At 49.4% G+C, this 22,631-nt stretch overlaps 4 protein-coding genes across 9 annotated transcripts in view; 2 read left to right on the top strand and 2 right to left on the bottom strand.

The window, feature by feature from the left end:
- The window catches only part of nyap2a (neuronal tyrosine-phosphorylated phosphoinositide-3-kinase adaptor 2a), an 18,113-nt gene extending 10,182 nt beyond the window's left edge, over nucleotides 1–7,931 (bottom strand). Inside the window, exon 1 of one of the 2 annotated variants that reach the window (XM_028418992.1) lies at nucleotides 7,427–7,931. The gene's annotated coding sequence lies outside the window, so the exon portion shown is untranslated. The remainder of the gene's footprint in view (nucleotides 1–7,426) is intronic. The other variant, XM_028418993.1, reaches the window with a different exon arrangement.
- On the top strand, nucleotides 1,466–5,167 carry LOC114444443 (sodium/potassium-transporting ATPase subunit beta-3-like). The gene is made up of 7 exons (XM_028419000.1): nucleotides 1,466–1,897; nucleotides 2,437–2,565; nucleotides 3,117–3,215; nucleotides 3,465–3,652; nucleotides 3,834–3,884; nucleotides 4,093–4,179; nucleotides 4,580–5,167. Exons 1-7 carry the CDS (start codon nucleotides 1,585–1,587, stop codon nucleotides 4,745–4,747), a joined length of 1,035 nt encoding a protein of 344 aa, XP_028274801.1. The 5' UTR covers nucleotides 1,466–1,584; the 3' UTR covers nucleotides 4,748–5,167.
- LOC114444441 (coagulation factor VII) lies at nucleotides 7,593–11,790 on the top strand. Of its 3 annotated transcripts, none has more exons than XM_028418998.1 (10): nucleotides 7,593–7,735; nucleotides 7,831–8,003; nucleotides 8,589–8,613; nucleotides 8,696–8,809; nucleotides 9,147–9,281; nucleotides 9,411–9,709; nucleotides 9,776–9,890; nucleotides 10,126–10,322; nucleotides 10,391–10,516; nucleotides 10,811–11,790. In XM_028418998.1, exons 1-10 carry the CDS (start codon nucleotides 7,663–7,665, stop codon nucleotides 11,051–11,053), a joined length of 1,500 nt encoding a protein of 499 aa, XP_028274799.1. In that variant the 5' UTR covers nucleotides 7,593–7,662; the 3' UTR covers nucleotides 11,054–11,790. The 3 variants fall into 3 exon arrangements, with proteins under 3 accessions (XP_028274799.1, XP_028274798.1, XP_028274800.1); XM_028418997.1 differs by having other exon boundaries at nucleotides 9,408–9,709; XM_028418999.1 differs by having other exon boundaries at nucleotides 7,617–8,003; nucleotides 9,408–9,709.
- On the bottom strand, nucleotides 11,231–22,631 carry masp1 (MBL associated serine protease 1). 3 transcript variants are annotated; one of them, XM_028418988.1, is made up of 13 exons: nucleotides 22,569–22,631; nucleotides 21,990–22,236; nucleotides 21,203–21,380; nucleotides 20,634–20,765; nucleotides 18,253–18,449; nucleotides 17,106–17,253; nucleotides 16,364–16,482; nucleotides 15,631–15,709; nucleotides 14,109–14,237; nucleotides 13,824–13,898; nucleotides 12,915–13,162; nucleotides 12,624–12,812; nucleotides 11,231–12,516 (listed from the first exon to the last, which is right to left on the bottom strand). In XM_028418988.1, the coding sequence occupies exons 1-13, from the start codon at nucleotides 22,571–22,573 to the stop codon at nucleotides 12,055–12,057; spliced, it is 2,208 nt and encodes a 735-aa protein (XP_028274789.1). In that variant the 5' UTR covers nucleotides 22,574–22,631; the 3' UTR covers nucleotides 11,231–12,054. The 3 variants fall into 3 exon arrangements, with proteins under 3 accessions (XP_028274789.1, XP_028274788.1, XP_028274792.1); XM_028418987.1 differs by lacking the exon at nucleotides 22,569–22,631 and having other exon boundaries at nucleotides 21,990–22,377; XM_028418991.1 differs by lacking the exons at nucleotides 11,231–12,516; nucleotides 12,624–12,812; nucleotides 12,915–13,162; ... (1 more) ...; nucleotides 14,109–14,237; nucleotides 22,569–22,631 and adding an exon at nucleotides 14,920–15,437 and having other exon boundaries at nucleotides 21,990–22,377.

Raw genomic sequence — 22,631 nt, 5'->3', positions numbered from 1 at the left:
GGGCTAAGTTCAAAGGAAAAGGTCCTTTACTCCAGTCCTAGGTCAAACACGGGTAGTCAGGTGAGAAGTACAAACGGCAGAGGCTAGTCAAACGGTCTGAGGTCATGCACAAAAACAGTAACAGCTAAGGTGGCTAGGGAGAGACAAGAGACATCACAAGACTACTGGAGAACAAGGCTGGCTGCTACAACAGAACCGGAACCGAGTGAGGGGAAAACACACATGATATTCACAGCGAGGCACAGGTGAGACACATTAGGGAGGAGCAGGTGATCACCAGGAGGAGGAGGGAGCACACGAGGAAGGGGAAGACACCGGAAAGGAGAGGGAGGACAGTGATTTCAAAATAACACAGGAAACTACAAAATAAAAGCCCAGACAGAACTCCTCTTACTCATCTGTAAGAGCAGCAGCATGACCGGACAGGAGACAGGAGGTGGTGACAAAGAGGACGCTGTCCATCATGGACACCCCCCCCCCCCTCCACTGGAGACAGCGGAGCTCCTTTTAGAGACGGGTTCAGCTCCAAACACTTCCTACTGACCCACAGCAGGAGGACACCTCTGCACCGCTGCGGTTATGAGCACATAACTGTCCACATCTCTAGCTGCTATTTTTACATTGCAAGGATTTTTAAAGATCTGCTTCACTTTAAATTCTTATCTATGTATCTATTAAATATGTTCTATTGTACTCTGCTGCTGTACCACAGCCATTCTCCTTTGAGGATAATAAAGTCTATCTCTCTATCTGGACTGGCCACAGTCTGACCCACTTCAAACAGCTTTCTGGGAACTCGTGTTGTGTCTTTGTGGTGAAATCGTGGAAATCTTTGTCCTGTCGGTCAACAGGCGCAACACAAAGGAGGAGCCTCAAGCAGAACATCCCAATTCACCACTTCCCCACTAGATGGCGGTCTGCTGACGGCTCCAGTGCTTTAAGACAAAGGGGCTGAGATGTGATTTCTACAGACAGGTGCTGTGGTGCTGCCACCCCACCTCCCCACCAGAGCCGCTCGCTGCTCCTCCTGCTCACGTGCCCTCCTTTCTCCTTGTGTGTGTGTTTGTGAGACATCAGCGCAACATCATCCTGCTTTCTCCAATAACTCGGCATCGCTGTGGTCATGTGACACAGTGTCATCTCTGGTGTGATTATATAATTTCCATTTCACTTCATGTGAAATAATTTCAGCCAGCTGTTCTTTCTATTATAACCAATCTGTGCTTGAAGCATTTGATCCATTGTTTTCAGATTTTCTGACTGAAAAGACCAATTTAGGTACAATTTTACCACTGTGTGTGTGTGTGTGTGTGTGTGCGCGTTGATTCACATGCACAGTGAAAAGGATGGAAGGCATTTCACAGCACAGTGCAGCTCAGCAGCATCACGGCAGACCCCAGCCCCTCACCCTCGGGGCTCCACGCTGCGCATGCGTCTCATTCTGCAGCAGACTGTGTGTGTGGGCTTGTGTGTGTGTGTGTATGCGTGCAGCCACCGACCAAGCTCTGCTCAGAAATCTCTGTCATCGATTTAATCCAGCTGTTAAATAGCCTGGCTGTACTTAGTCCAGCCCATTACATCAACATGTCGTCTAGCACAGAGGAGCAGAACCAGGAGCAGAACCTGGAGCAGAACCAGGAGGGGAACCAGGAGCAGAAACAGGAGCAGAACCAGGAGCAGAACCTGGAGCAGAAACAGGAGCAGAATCTGGAGGAAAAACAGAATCAGGCAGAGGAGAAGGATGAAGCAAAGGAGGAGGTGAAGGTGGAGGAGAAAAAGGAGGGAAAACAAGAGAAGAAGGAGAAGAAGGAGGAGAAGGAGGAGAAGGACTCGTGGAAGGATTTCTTCTATAATCCAAGGACCGGAGAGTTCCTGGGTCGGACTGCCAGCAGCTGGGGTAAGCCAAGCATCCTGTACATAAGAATTGTCCCATCATAGGTAGATTTCTCTTTGACCCACTGTCACCAGGCTGGCCCAATCCAGACGGGCTTTGAGCTCCCTGAGCCAAACGCTGCCTCCTGCTGGCAGAATCTGGTCAGGCAGGACTGATCATAACTATATATGTGCACTGTAACACGCTGTAGTGTTTATGAATGAAGCAGGTGTACTGGTTAATGCTGGTTATTGGTTTATCATATAAAGGAGTAATACACAGTAGGATTTATCATCTGAGTGGTCACCATAGCGACGACTTCACATCCTGTGTGTCTGCTCAGAGATGTTTACAATAACTGGTGCACCTCGGTGAGGGGACAGTGGACACTTGCTATAACGTAATAACTTATGATAAATACATCCACTATCTATAAACACACATCTACAACCTGCCATGTTTGCAATGCTGCAGATTCTCCGAACAGACTCCGCAGGGACACTGCTGGTTCTTCTGCTGGTTCTTCTGCTGGTTTAAAACACAGACCTGTTTGTTCCCTGCAGGTCTCATCCTCCTCTTCTACCTCATCTTTTACGGGTTTCTGGCCGGAATGTTCACTCTCACCATGTGGGTGATGTTACAGACGCTCAGTGAAAATGTTCCCCGCTATCAGGATCGAGTGGCCAATCCAGGTGACTTCCACTGCTTGCCAGTTGCAACCATTTTATTTCCTGTTCATCCCATGTAACCGCCCTTGCTGTTGTAGGGTCAAATCTTCCACTGAGTCTCTGTCTAACTTATGCATATATTAAGTGAACTGATGCTGTCCCTTATCCCAGCTTTTACATAAACAGCCTGCTCTCTGAGCAGGTTAAGGTGTTCCATGGAGCATCATGCCTTCTGTCTTCTCTCTAAATGTAGCAAGCACCAAGTGAACATTTCGTTCTCACAGCTGACGTCCAAAACAGGACCAAACAGTGTAGACATCACTGGGTCAGCAACATAACACTTCCTGCCACAAAGCAGCAATGGTAAAGGAAGGGTTTGAAGAACACCCAGCTCAAGTTGTTCGGCCTCCAGATCTCAGTCTGGACTAACAAGTCTGATGGAAGCCCCTCCTCTCAGCCTATGAAAGGACCTGCTGTGTCCTAATGTCTTCTGGACATCTGGATAATATTGCATCCTTAAGTATGTGTTTCTGTGTTGGTTTTTCCTCACTGATTATACATTTGTTGTGTTGTAGGTCTGGTGGTTCGCCCTCATGCTGTTGAGATTTCTTATAACCGCACCAACCCAACAAACTACAAACCGTACATCCAACAACTGCATGACCTCCTGCAGCGTAAGTACAAGAACAACGCATCAGTGGAGCCAGGGTCAATGCCACTAAGGTCCTAGAGCCTTTACTGTTAAGACCCTGAAAGGTTTTTTTTCTTGTATGTGAAGAGAAGAACTACAGCACACACACTGGGAGAATACGGTTATATTAGGTCCTGCAGGTGTAATGCAGCGTGGGCCTTGTATGTAAAGAAGAAGTGGAAGTCTGCTGCAGTGACGTCACATGCTGGCTGAATGTATACACTTTTTCCAGATTATAATGACAGCATTCAAGAGCGTAACGACCTGTGCCTGGTGGGTGAATACACGGAGCAGGACGAAGATCCAGTCAAGAAAGTGTGCCAGTTTAAACGCAGTTTGCTTCGTCAGTGTTCTGGACTGCCCGACACCAGCTTTGGGTACGGGGAGGGTAAACCCTGCATCATCATAAAGATGAACCGGGTCAGTAGAACGTCTTCTTAATATGATGAGTGAAATGAGCTTATAGACGTTAAGCTAAGATCGTGCACAGTCGATCTCTGCATAGTTCTAGATGTATCGAGTACAAGCTTAATCTTCCTAATCATGTCTGTGAGTCCTTGCGGGTCTGCTCTGTGAGTCATTGTAAGCAGTGTGTCTGCAGGTCATTGGCCTGAAACCAGAAGGAGATCCCTACATCAACTGTACTGTCAAGGTAATAATGCACTCTTACCATGCCTACAGCTGACCGCCCACTGCGGGGCGCAATCACCATGAAAACGTAAAACACAACATGTTTCGTTGCATGTGCTAAACATGAATTACAAGACTGTGTAGTGATGGGCAGTTAGCAGAGCCTGTACTATAGCTGTTACAGCCTGTTGTCCTAATCATCACATTGCATGTGTTGCTCACTCTGGCAGAGAGACAGGCCTCTGCGGATGCAGTACTTCCCACCTGAAGGTCGCCTGGACAAAATGTTTTTTCCCTATTATGGCAAGAAGGCTCACGTGAGTACTCACAGGTTTTTGGTTTTAGTTTGAAGAGATCACTTCTGTGTTCATGTTCATTTTTAAATGATTAGCTTTCTTCTGCTGCTCACTCCTGCACCTTCCTGACCTGCACCCCTGTAATGTTGTATTCGAGGTTCAAACTGATATTACTATAGGGCTGCTACAGTCTGGCTGACTTACCTCGCAGAATATCTCTCCTACACAGATGTCAGTTCTACTTGCGGTAAAGCTTTGACAGGCAGTTATAGTAATGTTATGTACGTTGGACGTGTTTTACAGTGAATCACAGTCCTTGTTAATCTTGTTGTCCAGACAAACAGTTGCTGAGACCACCTGAGTGCTGAGTCGGTACCATCCTCTCAGTTTATTGATCAACCCTCTCTGCCTGTGTTTACAGCCCGACTATGTGCAGCCGCTCGTCGCAGTGAAGCTGTTATTAACAAGAGATGACTTTAATGTGGAGCAGACGGTGGAGTGTAAAGTGGAGGGATCAGACCTGCGCAACAATGATGATCGAGACAAGTATCTGGGTCGCGTCACTTTCCGGGTCAAAGTCTCAGAGTAACACATCAGCTACCATGGACTGGGTTTATTGGGTTTATGCTGGAAAAAGCTCCAGTTGGGTTTGTAACCCAGACCTGATCTGATCCTGCATGTCTGAATCTGGTTCCCCTATCCACACACCAATAAAGTAACCAAACCAGTACAACAATCCTCAAGGCTTTGTCTTGATTTGATTTCCAGGCCTTGACTCTAAATTGGTTTCACTAATCAGCAATAACATTGTGACCACTATAAATCAAGTCAACACCTTCAACTGGTCAATCCATTCCCGAAGCATGTGGGAGAGAGAGCATCGTCCATCAGGAAACGCTGTGTCCATCAAAGGGTGGACATGGTCTGCAGCAATGCTAAGGTAGCTGCTATGTGTCAAAGTAACATCCACATGAACAGCAGGAGCCAAGGATTCCATGTGATGTCCAAGAAACCCATCAGACCAGGCCGCCTCCTTCCACTGCTCCGAGCCACAGGTCGGATGCGTCCTTTGTCGGAGCTTTCAGCAGTGGACGGGGGTCGGCATGGACACGCTGCCTGCTTTGCAGCTACACAACAAAGTGTGTTGCCCTGTGTGTTTTGACAGCCTCCTGTCAGTGCTCCACGTTTGGAATGTGATGGCTGATTATGGACCTTCAGAAAATGTGGATGAGCCGGTTCAGACAGTCAGAACAGAGCAGGTCTGCCGTGGACGCCTGTGAGCCACAATGCCCTGTTGTTTTCAAATGTTTGTATAATAGTCATATAATAAGACAGTAACATGGTTATTACAAAACTAAACACTGAGTTTGAATTAGATCGGAGCGTTGCTCTGTTCCTGTCCAGGTGGTCAGCTGATCACCCGACACCAAAGCTATAGATACTTGATTATGAAGTTCAGGTGTGACAGCAGATGGTTAAAGGTCACGCTAACATAATACGATTCAGGAATCAAAACCAAGATGTCAGCAGGCGGCAGTTCTGATAGCAACCACCTGCTGTGGGTGTAAATGTTTTATTCTCATTATTCTATGATTGCATTTCAGAGGTATTAAAACCTCATGTTCCTTATTTCTTCGACAATATTCACGCTGTTCTATTTTATATATCTGATACTGACAAAAACATGTTTATTAAATAACTAATATATGGTAAATATTACATTCCCGTCCTTGTGAGCCTATGTTCAGTTTGTATTATAAATCTTTTCTGAACATATTTTGTAGTTTTTTTTAATTGCAGATCTGTGTGACCACAGAATGACGTCTCTACAGAGGTCCGATCAGCGACTGCCCACCGTGGTCTCTCTGCATTATCAATGTTAAATCTGTGTGTGTTCGGAATGAAAGAGATCCAGAAGTTCATTTCCAGTGTGTATGTTGACATATCTGACAATAAAATGTGTTTTCATCATAGTTCCACATGTTTATGATGTTCTAGAGGGATTCTGGGATGTTATCAAGAGTTTGACATTTTCCAGCCATCTTTTGGAAGCAGCGCAGCGTTCAGAACCCAACCTGAAGAGTTGAGTCTGGGATCATTTCCCCCTGCGCCTGCACCCTCACCCAGACCTGCACTGACCACACGTTGGCCAGCTCCATATAAGTAAACAGTTTGTCTCCTTTGACATTAGAGTGTTGAGATAATTATGACCTTCAGGCTTCACATACTTCTGACTTAGAATGGCTGTTTGTCTCCACTGCTGGAAATAAACTCTTAGTACCAGGACTCTCTGAAGAGTCAGACTCTTCTTTTTTCTTCTTCCCAGAATCAGCGTCAGAATTCCTTTATTTATCCCTGAGGGGAAATTCTCTATTATTCTACCATTAACGCTCTGACAGCTTAATGGACCTGCTGAATGACTGCAGCCTGCCGTAGACAGAACTTCCACAAGAAGCAGCGTTCATCATGATAGTTCCACTGCTCATCAGATAACCTGGATGTAACTGTGTCTGTTCCAAAACTCATGAGGCACACAGCTCAGAAACAAATATCAACCACCGCCTGACTGGAACCGAGCCAGCATGCACTGCAACAAGAACCGGGACGTAAAGAATAAAACATCTGCAGAGGGAGATACATGAAGAAGAAACATCGGGCCCACAGAGACAAAGAGTCTATGCCGTCAAGGACGGACAGAGCTTGCTGCTCAGTGACATGAGCATTTATTCCATGGTCACTGATACAAGTGGACTTTGATACAAGAAAGGGTGAATCAGAACTTTAAACAAAGATTTCTCAAAAAAGTGGAGGTCCAATCATTGATCAGCGGGCCGCTCCTAAACATCGATAGGAGGTCGCCTGCTTGAACACATGGCTGTCTACGACCTGTGAGACTGGAAGAGTAAGTGATGACCCGTTCAAAGCATAAGGCCCGCACTGAATGGACGTGGACTGAGGCAGACCTGCCTCAGGATCGGCCTACGGCTCCACTGCAGAGTGAACACCAGCCAAACAACACCCCTGCTCCATCAGCTCCTTAGAACAACAGCTGCAGAATGACAACAGACTGCTTCATCAGGCCTCCACCTGGATCCTCCTACCTCAGCCCTGCACCCCTTCAGCTACATCCTCCTCCTGCTCCCCAGCATCTCCTCCCCTGCTTCACACACACACACTGAACACACACTGAGCATACACAGAGCTGCTTCTATCTGCTGCCTGAAAACCAGCAGGGCGTGCCCTTAAACTGGGTCACAGCAGGCCTTACCTGCATGACCAGTGAAACCAAGTGATCATCACCTTTTACACGTCCTGTATGTCTGTCACCAGCTTTGGGAGGATCATCAGGAGGTGCTGTGACCTTTGACCTCCTCTGAGGTGTCTGTTGTTCTTCTGATGTGGTGCCTGTCTGTCAATATTTGGATGGTGGTTAATGATAAATCAGCAGGACTTCTGTCCTCCATGTTCCCTCCACACAGACGTCCATCCTAACTGGAGCCAGACATGCGGCTGCGTACAGCTGTGACTCTGAGTTTCTGCATTCTGCTGGTTGGCTCGGTTCTGATCCAGTGTACAGGTGAGAAGCACACCTGACCAAACTCAATGCAGTTACAAAACATGTACTTCGGGTTGTCTGTTCGATGGTGTTTCTGGTATTTGTCCACACCTCAGTGTTCCTGGATCAACCAACAGCGGGTCAAATGCTGCGCTCGGCTGCCAGGAGGCGCCGAGCCAACTCCTTCCTTCTGGAGGAAATGCTGCCGGGGAACCTAGAGAGAGAGTGCTATGAGGAGAGCTGCTCGCAGGAGGAGGCTTCAGAGATCTTTCAGACACAAGAGAAGACGGTACAAACCCAGCGATGGTTCAAACTGAGGCTCAGCTCACCTGTTGAGCCAGATTTACACCCGAGGCGTTACGGACATGACGCTTCACAGCGCCACAGCCACTGTGAAGCGCGTCCATGTTAGTCTGAGAGAGTATTCACACCAAGCGCGTAGCAGAGCGTCCCAGGAGCGTTGTCAGCACCACTCCACCGCAGATACCCACCGGTTCTTTTTTGGTGCTGCTTTGCACCTAAGAAGCGGCAATTTGCACCAACCTCAATGAGCAGACAGGAAGTCAGGCACCAGAACACCAGAGGGTTTCTGAACTCTGCTGATTTAACATCCCAACCGCCGAGAAACACAGCCACAGCACGTAGGAGGAGATTCATTCTGGAAGCAGAGAAACAGCGTTTCATATGATAGAACATGCTGATACATGCAGAGAGGACATTATCCATCAGGTCAATAAGCAGGTTACTACACTACACTTCAGAAACACGTCGGGTGGGAACTGATGTTGCTCTGGAGACGCTTCTGGTGTAAATCCAGGTTTAGCCTATCATTCCTGTTTGGCTGCAGGCATTAACTCTGATTTTGAATCCACAGCTGGAGTTCTGGTACCGATACACAAGTGAGTGTAAAGACCTTATTGATGAATGAAATCATTCTACCTGATAAGTCCCGTGTTTGATTGTCTTTCCTGCATGTTGTAGACCTAAACCCCTGTCGGACTAACCCGTGTCAGAACGGAGGCATCTGCACTCTGGACCGTGGAGAGTTCATGTGTCTTTGTCCTCCACAGTACCATGGCAAGCTCTGTGACTCAGGTGAAGAACTCCTTAGACTCAGGTGAAGAACGCCTTAGACTCAGGTGAACAACGCCTTAGACTCAGGTGAACAACGCCTTAGACTCAGGTGAACAACGCCTTAGACTCAGGTGAACAACGCCTTAGACTCAGGTGAACAACGCCTGGGACTCAGGTGAACAACGCCTTAGACTCAGGTGAACAACGCCTGGGACTCAGGTGAACAACGCCTTAGACTCAGGTGAACAATGCCTTAGACTCAGGTGAACAACGCCTTAGACTCAGGTGAACAACGCCTTAGACTCAGGTGAACAACGCCTGGGACTCAGGCATTTACCTTTGACTTTGTTATGTGTAGTGTTGTTGCAGTGTCACTTTAGAAACGGCGGCTGCATGCAGTACTGCAGAGACCTGACAGGTGGTGCTGGAGTTCAGTGTGGCTGTGCTGATGGATTCAGACTGGAGGCCGATGGACAGACCTGCTCCCTGACAGGTGATGCTCACAGAACCGAGGTTACCTCTGTAACTCACTCTTCAGTAGGAACCAATCAGCTTTGAGCTGAAAGCCACCGACAGGAAGTCAGACGATATCTGACAGTTTCATCTCTTTCCTGTCCAGTAGCATTCCCCTGCGGTCGACAGCTGATGGAGTCGCTGTATTCTGGTCGATCCCTGTGGGATCCCTCTAAAGACATGAACGATACAGTGGAGACAGACATAATGTTAGATAACACCGTCACAGCCAGCTTGGTCCCTAAACTCAACACGAGTGTGGCAGCGGAGGCACTGACGGCGAACAACACAACGTCTGGACAGAACCAGACAGGAACGAGTGGGGAGACGGGGGTGGGAGGAGACAGGGGGATGCTGCCTCGTATTGTGGGTGGACTCTTGGAGAAGCATGGGGGGAGCCCCTGGCAGGTGAGGACAGATGGTTACACACGTCATTAGTCTGCACATTTGCATATGAAACGTGTGTGTGTGCAGGTTCTGATCCACAGGTCTGATGGATTCGGTTTCTGTGGAGGAACTCTGGTTTCGGATCGTTGGGTTGTTTCTGCCGCTCACTGCTTTGAGGAGTCAGCAGATCACGTTACTATAGGTGAGCACATGTCCACCTGTCCTACACACACTCACCTGGGGGACATTATGACTGCGATGCTAACATCATGCTAACATCGTGGGACGGTCATTACCGTCACTGCAGACCAGTGGGTGCTGGAATGCTAACGTTCAGACTCAGCACTGCCCCCTGCAGGCTGCAGCTTGTACGCCAACACCCACACTGACATGAAATGATTGTCACTGTGTCATTAAAGGTGTATGTTGTGTTTTAGGAGACTATGACAAGCATCGTCCAGATCCAGGCGAGCAGCTGATAAAGATCCAGAAGGTTTTCGTCCATCCTCACTTCCACTCCTTCACCTTTGACAGTGACATCGCTCTGCTCTACCTCGACCGACCCGTCGTCAGGAGCCCCACTGCCGTCCCTGCCTGCCTGCCTGATGCCCACCTGTCCAACTACCTGTTGAGGGTAACTGTGCTTGAACACTGAGTGTGTAGGGCACCGGTCTTCAGGGCTCACTGTGTGTCTGTGTGCAGGAGGAGAACCGTGGTGTGGTGACGGGCTGGGGGGCGACTCAGTACCTGGGTCGCTCCTCCAGATTCCTGAGGAAGGTGACACTCCCGGTGGTCAGCTACGCAGACTGCATTGCCACCACTGAACAGGTGATCAGAGACAGCAGCTCTAAACCACCACCTGTGTGACAAAGGACCGACCTGTTCTGGCTGATCATATTAGCCATCATGGAGGCAGCCAATCAGGACGCACGTTACGCCCTTCATGCACCAGAAGACTGTTGCCATTCAGTAGTATGCTAAGGTTCTGGGGAGACGTACAGCGTTGTGCAGTTGTAAAATTGTACATGGTGTTTAGTAGTGCAGCCTAAAAGGAACCACCATTCAGCGTTTGAAGCAGTTTCTGTGTTTGCGTTCTAATAAATCATGGTCCTCTTCATGCAGGTGATCACAGACAACATGTTCTGTGCGGGCTACCTGGAGGCGAGCATTGACGCCTGCAGCGGAGACAGTGGAGGACCGTTTGTTGTGAACTATAAGGGGACCTGGTTTCTGACTGGGGTCGTCAGCTGGGGGGAGAAATGTGCTGCCCGTGGGAAGTATGGAGTTTACACACGCTTGGGTAACTTCCTGAACTGGATCACAGACACCATGCAGACACCGGGCCTGAATGGCACCAGAAGCTGATGAAGACAGAGCGTTATGACCTGAAGCCGCCTGCAGTCTGGTAATCATGCAACAGAACAGCGGTCTGACTGCAGAGTGAGTGCGTTTGAATACTTTTAAATTGAACTGAATTTAAGTGGACCACACTTACAGTACAGAGACCCGGTACATACCGATATTATTGAATGAACTCATTTGTCATCACAGAATTGTGTCTTTGTTTATTTCTGTATGATTCAGACGTACAGGTCACAGTGTTGAGTATAAAATACTTTCTGTATTAGCTAAATACAAGTTGAGGAAACATCTTACGCGGTGAAATGAGACGAGGAGTGTATAACAAACACTGACCTCTAACAGTCTCGGTTAAAGAGGTCCGATACAGAAGAAAACGTGTTGACGGCTCCAAGTCAGAACAGAAGTCAACTGTGGAACAAAGAGGGTTCGAGTAGGAGGAGTCGGACTGTTCACATCTCTGGGCTTTGCTGACATACTAAACACAACACATAACACACGTGTCACATATATGATGAGATTAGTCTGTCATGTCCCTTCAAATATGATCAAGTTATCAAGTTATACAAGTTATCACTGTTAAAAAAACGTTAGCGTGTCACGCTGCAGCGCTGTGAGCAGCGGTCTACCACAGAGCTGTGTACATTTGAAAACATGTTCGTGGTCCTGTTGTGGTATGTGAAACATCACCATGCACCGATGACATCAGTTCACTAATAAAAAGAAATGCAGAGTGTTATTAACCCCGTCTGTCCTGTGGTATGTTATATAATAGTAGTAGCAGGTGGGTGGGGCCTTTCAGACTGAACCACAGATGGACGGCTCCACCTCTGAGAAAATACCTCAGTTATGGGCACTGCCATGTTGGAATAAGATGCAAGAGTCCACACCACCACTACCCTAATAATCCATTAGCATGCTGAGCCAGCCATTCAGCCTCACTGAACTGTTCCTAGCCTGCAGAAGGCCAAGACAACATTGGGCATGGATGCGAGCTCTCCTGTATCTCACCACCAGGGGGCAGGATCCAGGTGTGTCTGAATCCACTCCACATATTTCGAAACTCGCGTGTAGACTCCGTACACCCTCTGACTCCCGCACTCCTCTGGTCCACCCCAGGACACCAACCCAAACACCGCCCACCGATGGGTGATCTCATCCTCCATTACAAATGCCCCGCCACTGTCTCCCAGGCAGGTGTCCTGCCCCCCCTCAAAGAAACCGGCACAGAACATGTTGTCAGTGATGTTGTAGCTAACAGAGCGTGAGGTATAGCTCGCCTGGCACTCATCCTGAGAAACCACTGGCAGCTTCACGTACTGCAGGAGGTCAGACGTCCCAAAGTCAGCAGCTGCTGCAGGGTCAGCGGTCAGGGCAGAGGAGGGGGAGGACGAGGAGGTGTTGGGATTGGAGATTCCCCAACCAGCAACTACTCCCAGAGAGTTGGGGAGAGGGGCAAGAGGGTCATCCTGGATAGAAAGAACAGACATGAGGTGATCACATAAAGTCATTAACAAGATCAGACGTCTTTCTAAAGCACCCACGCTTCCACACTCACACTGTTCTCACACCATACCTGTCTTTGACGGGGTGGCAGACAGACTGGATGGATGTCCCGGTTGAGTTCCACCCGCTCCCTCAGCTTCAGCAGAGCGATGTCATTGTTGTAGTTGTTAGGTTGGAAATCTGGATGGAGAAAGATCTGGTCCACAGAGCGGTTGGTGGCCAGACGTTTGTCTCGTGCATTGTGGAGACCGAGGAACACCTGAAGGACAAAGAGGTGAGAGTGGCCGATCAGTTATGGCAACAACACCCACGGAGCCGCTTCTCTAATTAGCTGCCAACAGCTGGGCTTCTTTCCTCTGACCTTAACATGATCAGGGGCCACAGGGACGATGCTGGTGTCCCTCCGCTGGGACCTCAACACGTGGGCAGCTGTAAGGACCCAGGACTCCGACAGCAGGGCACCAGAACCGAACCAGCGGTCCTCAGGGACCCGGGACAGATCCTCCACGCTGAGCAGGACCTGCCACGGGAAAAGACCAGGAACAGCACTCTGACCACCCACAATCCGCTTTACCTGAACGGGGAGAGTGCGGGACGGACGTCCGCAGGCTGGAAGAACAACAGACCGACCAGTGAATAGACAAGTAAACAGGTAAACAGACAGACGGACAGGTAAACAGACGGACAGGTAAAAAAACAGATGGACAGGTAAACAAACAGACGGACAGGTAAAGAGACAGACGGACAGGTAAACAGACAGACAGGTAAACAAACAGACGGACAGGTAAACAGATGGACAGGTAAACAAACACACGGACAGGTAAACAGATGGACAGGTAAACAAACAGACGGACAGGTAAAGAGACAGACGGACAGGTAAACAAACACACGGACAGGTAAACAAACACACGGACAGGTAAACAGATGGACAGGTAAACAAACAGACGGACAGGTAAAGAGACAGACGGACAGGTAAACAAACACACGGACAGGTAAAGAGACAGACGGACAGGTAAACAAACACACGGACAGGTAAACAGATGGACAGGTAAACAAACAGACGGACAGGTAAAGAGACAGACGGACAGGTAAACAAACACACGGACAGGTAAACAGACGGACAGGTAAACAAACACACGGACAGGTAAACAGACGGACAGGTAAAGAGACAGACAGACGGGTAAAGAGACAGACGGACGGGTAAACAAACACATGGACAGGTAAAGAGACAGACGGACAGGTAAAGAGACAGACGGACAGGATGGACAACCTGGTAGACAGGTGGGTAGTTTGGTTTGTCCTTCTGAGCTGATCCATTCTCCATTCAGTCCACAGCTGTACGAACCTGCAACACATTGATCATCTTATTGATCATCTTATTGATCATCTTATTGATCAGCTTATTGATCAGCTTATTGTCAGTCAAACTGAGCTGAATCTGTTGTATGATATTGGATGACTGTAGATTCTGGAGAATGAATAATCAATAGCCCATAATGTGTAAATAGATGCTGATTCCAATAATGATTATATTGATTACAAATTAAATCCTCACTCTTGTTCAGATGGAGCGTGTCCTCCCTGCACACATACTGGACAGTTGCTCCAAACAGCGTGCTGTTGTCATGGCTACCAAACACCACGTCTGCCATGTCAACCATCTTTGGACTCCCACAATCCACCTCTGTGACAGATTGGAGACAAACATCTGATAAAGATGTAACCAGACTCAGGATGCTTCCATCACTACTTCCACATGCTAATCCATACAGAGCCGCTCAGTGGCCGACGTGTTACTCTGACTCTGCAGGACACGGCGGGCTCAGATCAGATGGTCGTCATGGTAATAACACAGCAGTCACATTACATAAAGGTCTGGACAGGGTCGCCCCACTGAAACGAAGTCATGACTTACAGGAGGTTAGCCCCGTTCGTCCTGACATACGAAGGCCCTCCGAGGCTGCAACAGCTGATTGTTCATCATTAATACAGCAAAACAAAAACCCGGCTTCCTCTCTAACACTGAAGCCAGACTGACAGAGTCCGCTCTGTTGAGCCTTCCTACAGCTTCCCACAGTGAGGACACAGAGCCGCCAGACCGCAGGCAGGTCTTCAGGACATAAGGACATAAAGGACATAAGTACATTAAGGACATAAAGGACATAAAGGACATAAGGACATAAAGGACATAAGTACATTAAGGACATAAAGGACATAAGTACATTAAGGACATAAAGGACATAAGGACATAAAGGACATAAGTACATTAAGGACATAAAGGACATAAAGGACATAAGTACATTAAGGACATAAAGGACATAAGGACATAAAGGACATAAAGGACATAAGGACATAAAGGACATAAGGACATAAGGACATAAAGGACACAAGTACATTAAGGACATAAAGGACATAAGGACATAAAGGACATAAGGACATAAATGACATAAGGACATAAAGGACATAAGGACATGGACTGCATGACCTGATGGGACATGAGGACAAAACACTCGGATCCTCATCCTGCAGCTCCGTCACATTTTCAGACGCTTTGTTCAAACTGCTGTTTACAGTCACATCAGGTACATTAGTACAGATCTAAACATCGAGGTTTGTCCTGAAGGGGGCGCTACAGGGGCACTTTGAAGAGACCTGAGAAAGTATCTCATTGATTATGGATTGATTTATAAATACAATTTAATTTATGTGTACTCTGCTTTTTAAGCACTTATTAGTCTGTACTGATGTATCAATCACTGACTGGACGACTCAGGGACACATGACTGCAGATTCCAGTTTGATTCGTTTTATTTGCCAATGATTTAACTTCTGTTTCTCTCTGATTAGCTAAAAGCTGGACAGAGATCTTCACTTCCTCATGTTTCTACAGAGAGGAGAGAGCAGGAGTTCAGGGTCAGAAGCTTTTATTCTGAAGGACCGCTGTCACTTCCTGTCACAGGGACAAAGACAGTTAATGCAGCGTGTCTCTTCAGGTGATTATTTAGGCTGCTGCATCACAGAGACACATAACAACAACAACAGTCTGGATTATTGTCGTTATCAGAATCAGTTCTTACTTTGACACTGAGGAGGACGGCTGCTCCACAATCCATCAGCCTGACAATCGATCTGAAAATGATCCAGACTCTCTCCATTCTGAGGAGAAGGGGGGAGATCATTAATAAACACAAACCATTCAAATCAATAATATAACAAATATATAACAAATATAAACAGTATATTTAATTTAATATCTGAATCATTCCACAGCCAGCAGGGGGGGAAATAGTTCAAATTAAGTCACACATCCAACACATTCCTCCGCTCTGATTGGACACAGCAGCAGCAGCAGCAGCAGAGACCCTATGACTCATGGAGGGAGGACCTCCTGTCCCATCAACCTGAACCGACCAATCAGCAGCCGTTAGCAGCATGCTAGTGTTTGATGGGCTAACTCAGCTTCAGCTGTCAGAGAGACCAGAGGACATCAGGCTGTTCACATTCAGCTCTGATACAGGATCAATACTGACCTGACTGACCTCTGATGACATCACTGATCACTGCTGCTCAGACTGTCTGCAGAGCGCCCTCTAGCTGACAGTAAGTAAGTAGACAGACTGTTCAGACTCAGTTCTCTGACATAGCAGGAATTTCTGTATTTTGGAGTCTGACTTTTCAAAATAAAGGTTCTGACTGGGTTCAGCTTGTGAATGGTCCTCACTGATGAGCGGGTCCCCCTCATAGGCAGAAGGCACACTTCCTGTCAGGACAGACGAGAAGTGAACTGGCCCTTTAAATGAGAGGCGTCACCTGCAGCAGTCTGAATCCAGGCTCACAGGTGAACAGGACGTGGTCCTTAAAGGAGTACTCTGATTGGACAGGCGTCATCAGTGCGTTGGGTGGAGCCTCAGGCGCCGGACACTGACTTCCTGTCATGACCAAATAGAAGCATTTAAAGAGGCAGTGTCCATTAGTGGTACAGTGGGATGCACATGTCATTCTGATATTTCCCGTCCTCTGTTCTGCTCTCCTGGTAAGAAACCATAGGTCATAAGGACATGAAGGCATCACTGGACAGACCCCCCTCATAACCAGGTAACAGTGCCAGGCCCAGATGGATTCAACCCCAGACAGCGGCAGACCCAGCCTGACACGGGACACTCACTTCCTGCTGTGGAGAACAGGCGCCTGCTTTCTGTGCTGAACAACCAACGCCCACGCACAGCGAGTAAGAGCCCGTGTGTTCAGGCTGTGGTCTTTACAGTCAGGTCTGCTGCCTCCCACAGACACACACATGTAATAACAACAAGAATCATTTACTCACAGTGAGTCTATGCTGACTTTATCTCCGCCTTCAGAGCTACATGCTGACCTGTGTTTGTTGTCTATACCTGCCGTTCATCTTCAGAGTATGATTACTAATGGAAGGATGGATGGAGTCTGCCTTTAAACACATGTTTCAGTGGATTCTCTCCTTCGGCAGAGCATCGAAACAGACATCCACTGGAAATGACTTCTTTCATAGGTGTGTGTGTGTGTGTGTGGTCCTCACCTGTGGCTGTGTAGCTGAGCCTCCAGCCGTGGTTTTCTCCAGAGTTGTCACTGAGGAAGTGAACAGTGACAATGTTGCTGTCAGTCTGGATGAGTCCTGGCGACTGGTCTCCACAGAACGGACCGAACTCACTGCTTCCTGCTTTGACCTGACACACACACACACACAGGTAAACCACACACACACAGGTAAACCACACACACACAGGTAAACCACACACACACACAGGTAAACCACACACACACACACACAGGTAAACCACACACACACAGGTAAACCACACACACACACACAAAGGTAAACCACACACACACACACAGGTAAACCACACACACACACAGGTAAACCACACACACACACAGGGAAACCACACACACACACACACACAGCAGGTAAACCACACACACACAGGTAAACCACACACACACACAGGTAAACCAGAGCAGCAGTGGTTCAGTGGTGAGCAGGGTTGTCCAATAACCGGAAGGTCGGCGGTTCGACCCCAGCTCCTCCCTAGTCATTGTTGTGTGTCCTTGGGCAAGGCACTTTACCCGCATTGCCTCCAGTGCACTCACTGGTGTATGAATGCGTATGAATGGATCGGTGGTGGTCGGAGAGGCAGCCACGTCTCCGTCAGTCTCCCCCTGGGGAGCTGTGGCCACCACTGGTAGCTCACCACTGCCACTGTGTGAATGTGGTGTGAAAGAATAATGCATCTCAATGTAAGCGCTTTGAGTGCCTGCCCAACAGAGCAGAAAAGCGCAATATAAGACCAATGCATTATTATTATTATTATTATTATTATTATTAAACCTCAGACACACACAGGTAAACCACACACACACACAGAGCAGGTAAACCACACACACACAGAGCAGGTAAACCACACACACACACACACACACAGCAGGTAAACCACACACACACAGAGCAGGTAAACCACACACACACACACACACACACAGAGCAGGTAAACCACACACACACACACACACACAGCAGGTAAACCACACACACACACACAGAGCAGGTAAACCACACACACACACACACACACACACACAAAGCAGGTAAACCACACACACACACACAGAGCAGGTAAACCACACACACACACACAGTGGATGCACGAGTGTGACTTCCACACCTTGACGTAGTCGTAGGGGCAGCTTATGTCGGGGTGATCCTCCACGTCAAAGCTGGGGTCAAACTGGAGGCGGAGCCTGAAGCCCAGATCCACCTCTATACGGTACCAGCAGTCAGAACTCTTTGGGTATGGACCAGGAAAGTCCACACTGCTCAGAACACCAGCGCGCTCCCTGAAAACAGCACCGCTGCACTCCACTTAGGACACACACACAGACACACACACACAGACACAGACACACAGACACACACACACAAACACAGACACACACACACACACAGACACACACACACACACAGACAGACACACACAAACACAGACAGACACACACAAACACAGACACACACACACACACACACAGACAGACACACACACACAGACAGACACACACAAACACAGACACACACACACAGACACACACACACACAGACAGACACACACAAACACAGACACACACACAGACAGACACACACACACACACACACACACACAGACACACACAAACACAGACACACACACAGACACACACACACACAGACACACACAGACACACACACACACACACTCTCGGTGAGGACCTTGGACTAAAGGTCACGCTGCCGTTCCATTTCATGGCTACATGTCTGTGTGCCTGGCTCCTCCTCTGACCCTCTGCTCCTCCTCTGACCCTCTGCTCCTCCTCTGACCCTCTGCTCCTCCTCTGACCCTCTGCTCCTCCTGCTCCTCCTCTGCTCCTCCTCTGACCCTCTGCTCCTCCTGCTCCTCCTCTGACCCTCTGCTCCTCCTGCTCCTCCTCTGACCCTCTGCTCCTCCTGCTCCTCCTCTGCTCCTCCTCTGACCCTCTGCTCCTCCTCTGACCCTCTGCTCCTCCTGCTCCTCCTCTGACCCTCTGCTCCTCCTGCTCCTCCTCTGACCCTCTGCTCCTCCTGCTCCTCCTCTGCTCCTCCTCTGACCCTCTGCTCCTCCTCTGACCCTCTGCTCCTCCTCTGACCCTCTGCTCCTCCTCTGCTCCTCCTCTGACCCTCTGCTCCTCCTGCTCCTCCTCTGACTCCTGCTCCTCCTCTGCTCCTCCTCTGACTCCTGCTCCTCCTCTGACCCTCTGCTCCTCCTCTGACCCTCTGCTCCTCTGCTCCTCCTCTGACCCTCTGCTCCTCCTCTGACCCTCTGCTCCTCCTCTGACCCTCTGACCCTCTGTACCTCCTCTGACCCTCTGCTCCTCTGCTCCTCCTCTGACTCCTGCTCCTCCTCTGCTCCTCCTCTGACCCTCTGCTCCTCTGCTCCTCCTCTGACTCCTGCTCCTCCTCTGCTCCTCCTCTGACCCTCTGCTCCTCCTCTGACCCTCTGCTCCTCTGCTCCTCCTCTGACTCCTGCTCCTCCTCTGCTCCTCCTCTGACCCTCTGCTCCTCTGCTCCTCCTCTGACCCTCTGCTCCTCCTCTGACTCCTGCTCCTTCTCTGCTCCTCCTCTGACCCTCTGCTCCTCCTCTGCTCCTCTGCTCCTCCTCTGACCCTCTGCTCCTCCTCTGCTCCTCTGCTCCTCCTCTGACCCTCTGCTCCTCCTCTGCTCCTCTGCTCCTCCTCTGACTCCTGCTCCTCCTCTGCTCCTCCTCTGACCCTCTGCTCCTCTGCTCCTCCTCTGACCCTCTGCTCCTCCTCTGCTCCTCTGCTCCTCCTCTGACTCCTGCTCCTTCTCTGCTCCTCCTCTGACCCTCTGCTCCTCTGCTCCTCCTCTGACCCTCTGCTCCTCCTCTGCTCCTCTGCTCCTCCTCTGACTCCTGCTCCTCCTCTGCTCCTCCTCTGACCCTCTGCTCCTCTGCTCCTCCTCTGCTCCTCTGCTCCTCCTCTGACTCCTGCTCCTCCTCTGACCCTCTGGTCACTGTGAGGCTCCTCACACGTCCTGCATGCTAATTATCTCGATGGTCTTAATCAGAACATGCAGAGAATGTAAACAGTGCGAGCCGATCGGCGTCCACTATCAGTCACACAGAGGTTACAGATGTGAACACAAACATCTTTGTATACATGAGGACCTTCCCTGACACAAAGTTCACAGACCGTGCGGGTGCAGCTCATGCTCACTGATCCTCCACCCTCCATCTCACACAGATCAGAGGAGCAGTGCTGTGTCTGTGTGACTGTGATCGGCTGCTGCTGTGAGGGTGACTTATTGGCAGCAGACTATAATCTGGATCAGACTGCTGGAATGTCAATCTGCTCTGAAACACTTCAGATGTTGATCTCCTTATGTTACCACACACACACGTGACCGCACACACTGCACTGACATCAGCCTTCTTCAAGCACACTCAGATTCTTACAGTGATGTCCAACATGCGGCTGCCTCCTCACACACACTCCAGAACCAGAAGCTGTGTGGGCTCACCTCTGCAGGTGCGGTTGTCAGAGTGCAGCACGTAACCGTAGCGACAGGAGCAGTAGTACCCTCCGATGTAATTGTGACAGAAGTGATCGCAGAGCAGATCTTCGTCGCTGCGCTCGCTGCACTCGTCCACATCTGCAGACACAAAGAAGACATCTGTCCCATCAGCTCTGCTCCCTTCAGCCGGCCCAGAGCGCACATTCAGGTCCTCATCTGCTAAGACTCCCTGTAACGTCTGTGCTCATTTCTAAGATGAATTTCTGCAGAAAATGTGTGTGAGACAGAGAACATCACAGGCTGAGGCTGAATCTGCCTTCACATGTTTCAGCTGATGCTCTCCTTCTTGGATGGTGGCTGTGGGAACATCCACTTCTGGAAATGCCTTCTTTCATAGGTGTGTGTGTGTGTGTGGCGACCTGTCCTCCATGTTTCAGCTGGTACTCTGTGGTAGAGTTACCAGATCAGCCGAAGAGCCGGCCGCTCTCTATCATTGATGTGTTTCACTGTGTTTGCCGGCCTGCACCTTACAGGCTGGTTCTTGCTTTGTGGCGGGGTCTGTGACGGCTGCTCACCCACAGCACTGTAGTGAGCCATGAACCCGGAGAACCTCTCCTCGTTGGAGAAGTCGGAGCAGAACTGAATGCTCAGGGAGTTTCTGGGAGAGGAGATAACTTGCTGAGCCGGCACCACCTCCGTGTCCGTGTCCTCCTTCCCACAGAACAATCCGAGGACCTCCGCCTCCGCCTGCACCTGAGAACCACACACACAATCAAACACAGGCCTCTGCTCAGACACACTGCAGCTTATCTGTTTACTCTGAGTGTCAATGAACAGCAGGCCACACTCACACATCCTCAGGAGCCCTGACCCACATCCACACGGAACCCTTTCACATTCTACACACATGCAGCGGCGCCCTGTGGGGAGTCGATGCTCTCCTTTGTGTAACGTAGCTGCTTTGTAGGGCCTGTTGCCACGGTGCCCTGTGACATCAGTCGAATTCTAATCTGTACATGTGGTGTAGCAGGAGGACTGTTGCTAAGAAACTTCATGGGGATGGAAGTTAGTACGTGTCTGTGTATGTCCAATGTTCTGTCCAATGGCCGGGACAAAGTACGCTGCATGGGCCCACGGGTGCCTTCAATGCATTCATGCAAATCATGTGAAAAGCTCATGCAGCGCTGCAGGCGACATGTGTCACTCTGTCTGCTCTAAAAAGCACAGCTTTACTCTTACATTGATAATCTATGTGTCCACAGACCCTCCAGAGGTCATCAGAGGTCATGCTGTCCGCTGTCTGTCGTATGGCTGCAGAAAGTATCACAAAGAGCGGCCGATTACTCAGGAAAAGCTCCTCACCTTGACATAGTCGTACTCGCACAGGTAGGATGGCTCCAGGTCAAAGTGGCTGAAGTACAGTTTGATCTGGAAGCCGTCAGGAACGCTGATGTTCCAGCAGAGCTCGGTCTCACTGGGATAAGCCTCCGGGAAGTTTGGCGACTGCAGGCTGCCGTACATCTCTGACAGGAGCTGAGAGCTAAGTCCGAGGGAGAGGAGCCATGACATCACAACGAGCCTGAAGGAGAGCGGTGACATCACAACGAGCCTGAAGGAGAGCGGTGACATCACAACAGATTGATGCAGGTTACTTCCCAGCCCTCTAACTCATCACCAGGACAAGCCTGCAGCTGACCCAGAACGCTGCAGTCAGTCCGGGTTAGAGAGCTTCAGTCACTGCAGCGTGTCTCCAGACTTATCAGGATGAACTGAGTCTACAGTGAAAGGTCAGAAACATTTATACACACCGAGTCTGCCTCTGACCCGTCCACTCGTGGACCAGCTTCTCAGTGTCTCAGTCTTTGTGTGACTCACAGAGGGTCAAACAAGCTGATCACAAGCTAATCGATAAGCGCTGAGTTCCGTATTGTCAGTTCTTACCTCATGGCTGCGCTCCGCTGCGGCTCCGCTCCTCTCTGCACGGACACGCCGGCGGACTGGGGG

This window comes from Parambassis ranga, chromosome 13 (genome assembly GCF_900634625.1).
Source record: "Parambassis ranga chromosome 13, fParRan2.1, whole genome shotgun sequence".
NCBI lineage: Eukaryota > Metazoa > Chordata > Actinopteri > Ambassidae > Parambassis > Parambassis ranga.
The sequence above is the reverse complement of the archived record's forward strand: the minus strand, read 5'-3'. Positions and strand labels throughout refer to the sequence as shown.

What these genes read in the sequence shown, in the direction of transcription:
- LOC114444441 (XM_028418997.1), top strand. Translation starts at nt 7,663, where the DNA reads ATGCGGCTGCGTACAGCTGTGACTCTGAGTTTCTGCATTCTGCTGGTT. An exon ending in TTCAGACACAAGAGAAGACG is followed by an intron (nt 8,004 to 8,588) that starts GTACAAACCCAG and finishes TTGAATCCACAG; the next exon opens with CTGGAGTTCTGGTACCGATA. An exon ending in ATGGGGGGAGCCCCTGGCAG is followed by an intron (nt 9,710 to 9,775) that starts GTGAGGACAGAT and finishes GTGTGTGTGCAG; the next exon opens with GTTCTGATCCACAGGTCTGA.
- masp1 (XM_028418987.1), bottom strand. Translation starts at nt 22,256, where the DNA reads ATGTCACCGCTCTCCTTCAGGCTCGTTGTGATGTCACCGCTCTCCTTC. An exon ending in TGGCCCCTGATCATGTTAAG is followed by an intron (nt 12,813 to 12,914) that starts GTCAGAGGAAAG and finishes TTTGTCCTTCAG; the next exon opens with GTGTTCCTCGGTCTCCACAA. An exon ending in TGCCACCCCGTCAAAGACAG is followed by an intron (nt 12,517 to 12,623) that starts GTATGGTGTGAG and finishes CTTTCTATCCAG; the next exon opens with GATGACCCTCTTGCCCCTCT.
- LOC114444443 (XM_028419000.1), top strand. Translation starts at nt 1,585, where the DNA reads ATGTCGTCTAGCACAGAGGAGCAGAACCAGGAGCAGAACCTGGAGCAG. An exon ending in TCGGACTGCCAGCAGCTGGG is followed by an intron (nt 1,898 to 2,436) that starts GTAAGCCAAGCA and finishes TGTTCCCTGCAG; the next exon opens with GTCTCATCCTCCTCTTCTAC. An exon ending in ATTATGGCAAGAAGGCTCAC is followed by an intron (nt 4,180 to 4,579) that starts GTGAGTACTCAC and finishes CTGTGTTTACAG; the next exon opens with CCCGACTATGTGCAGCCGCT.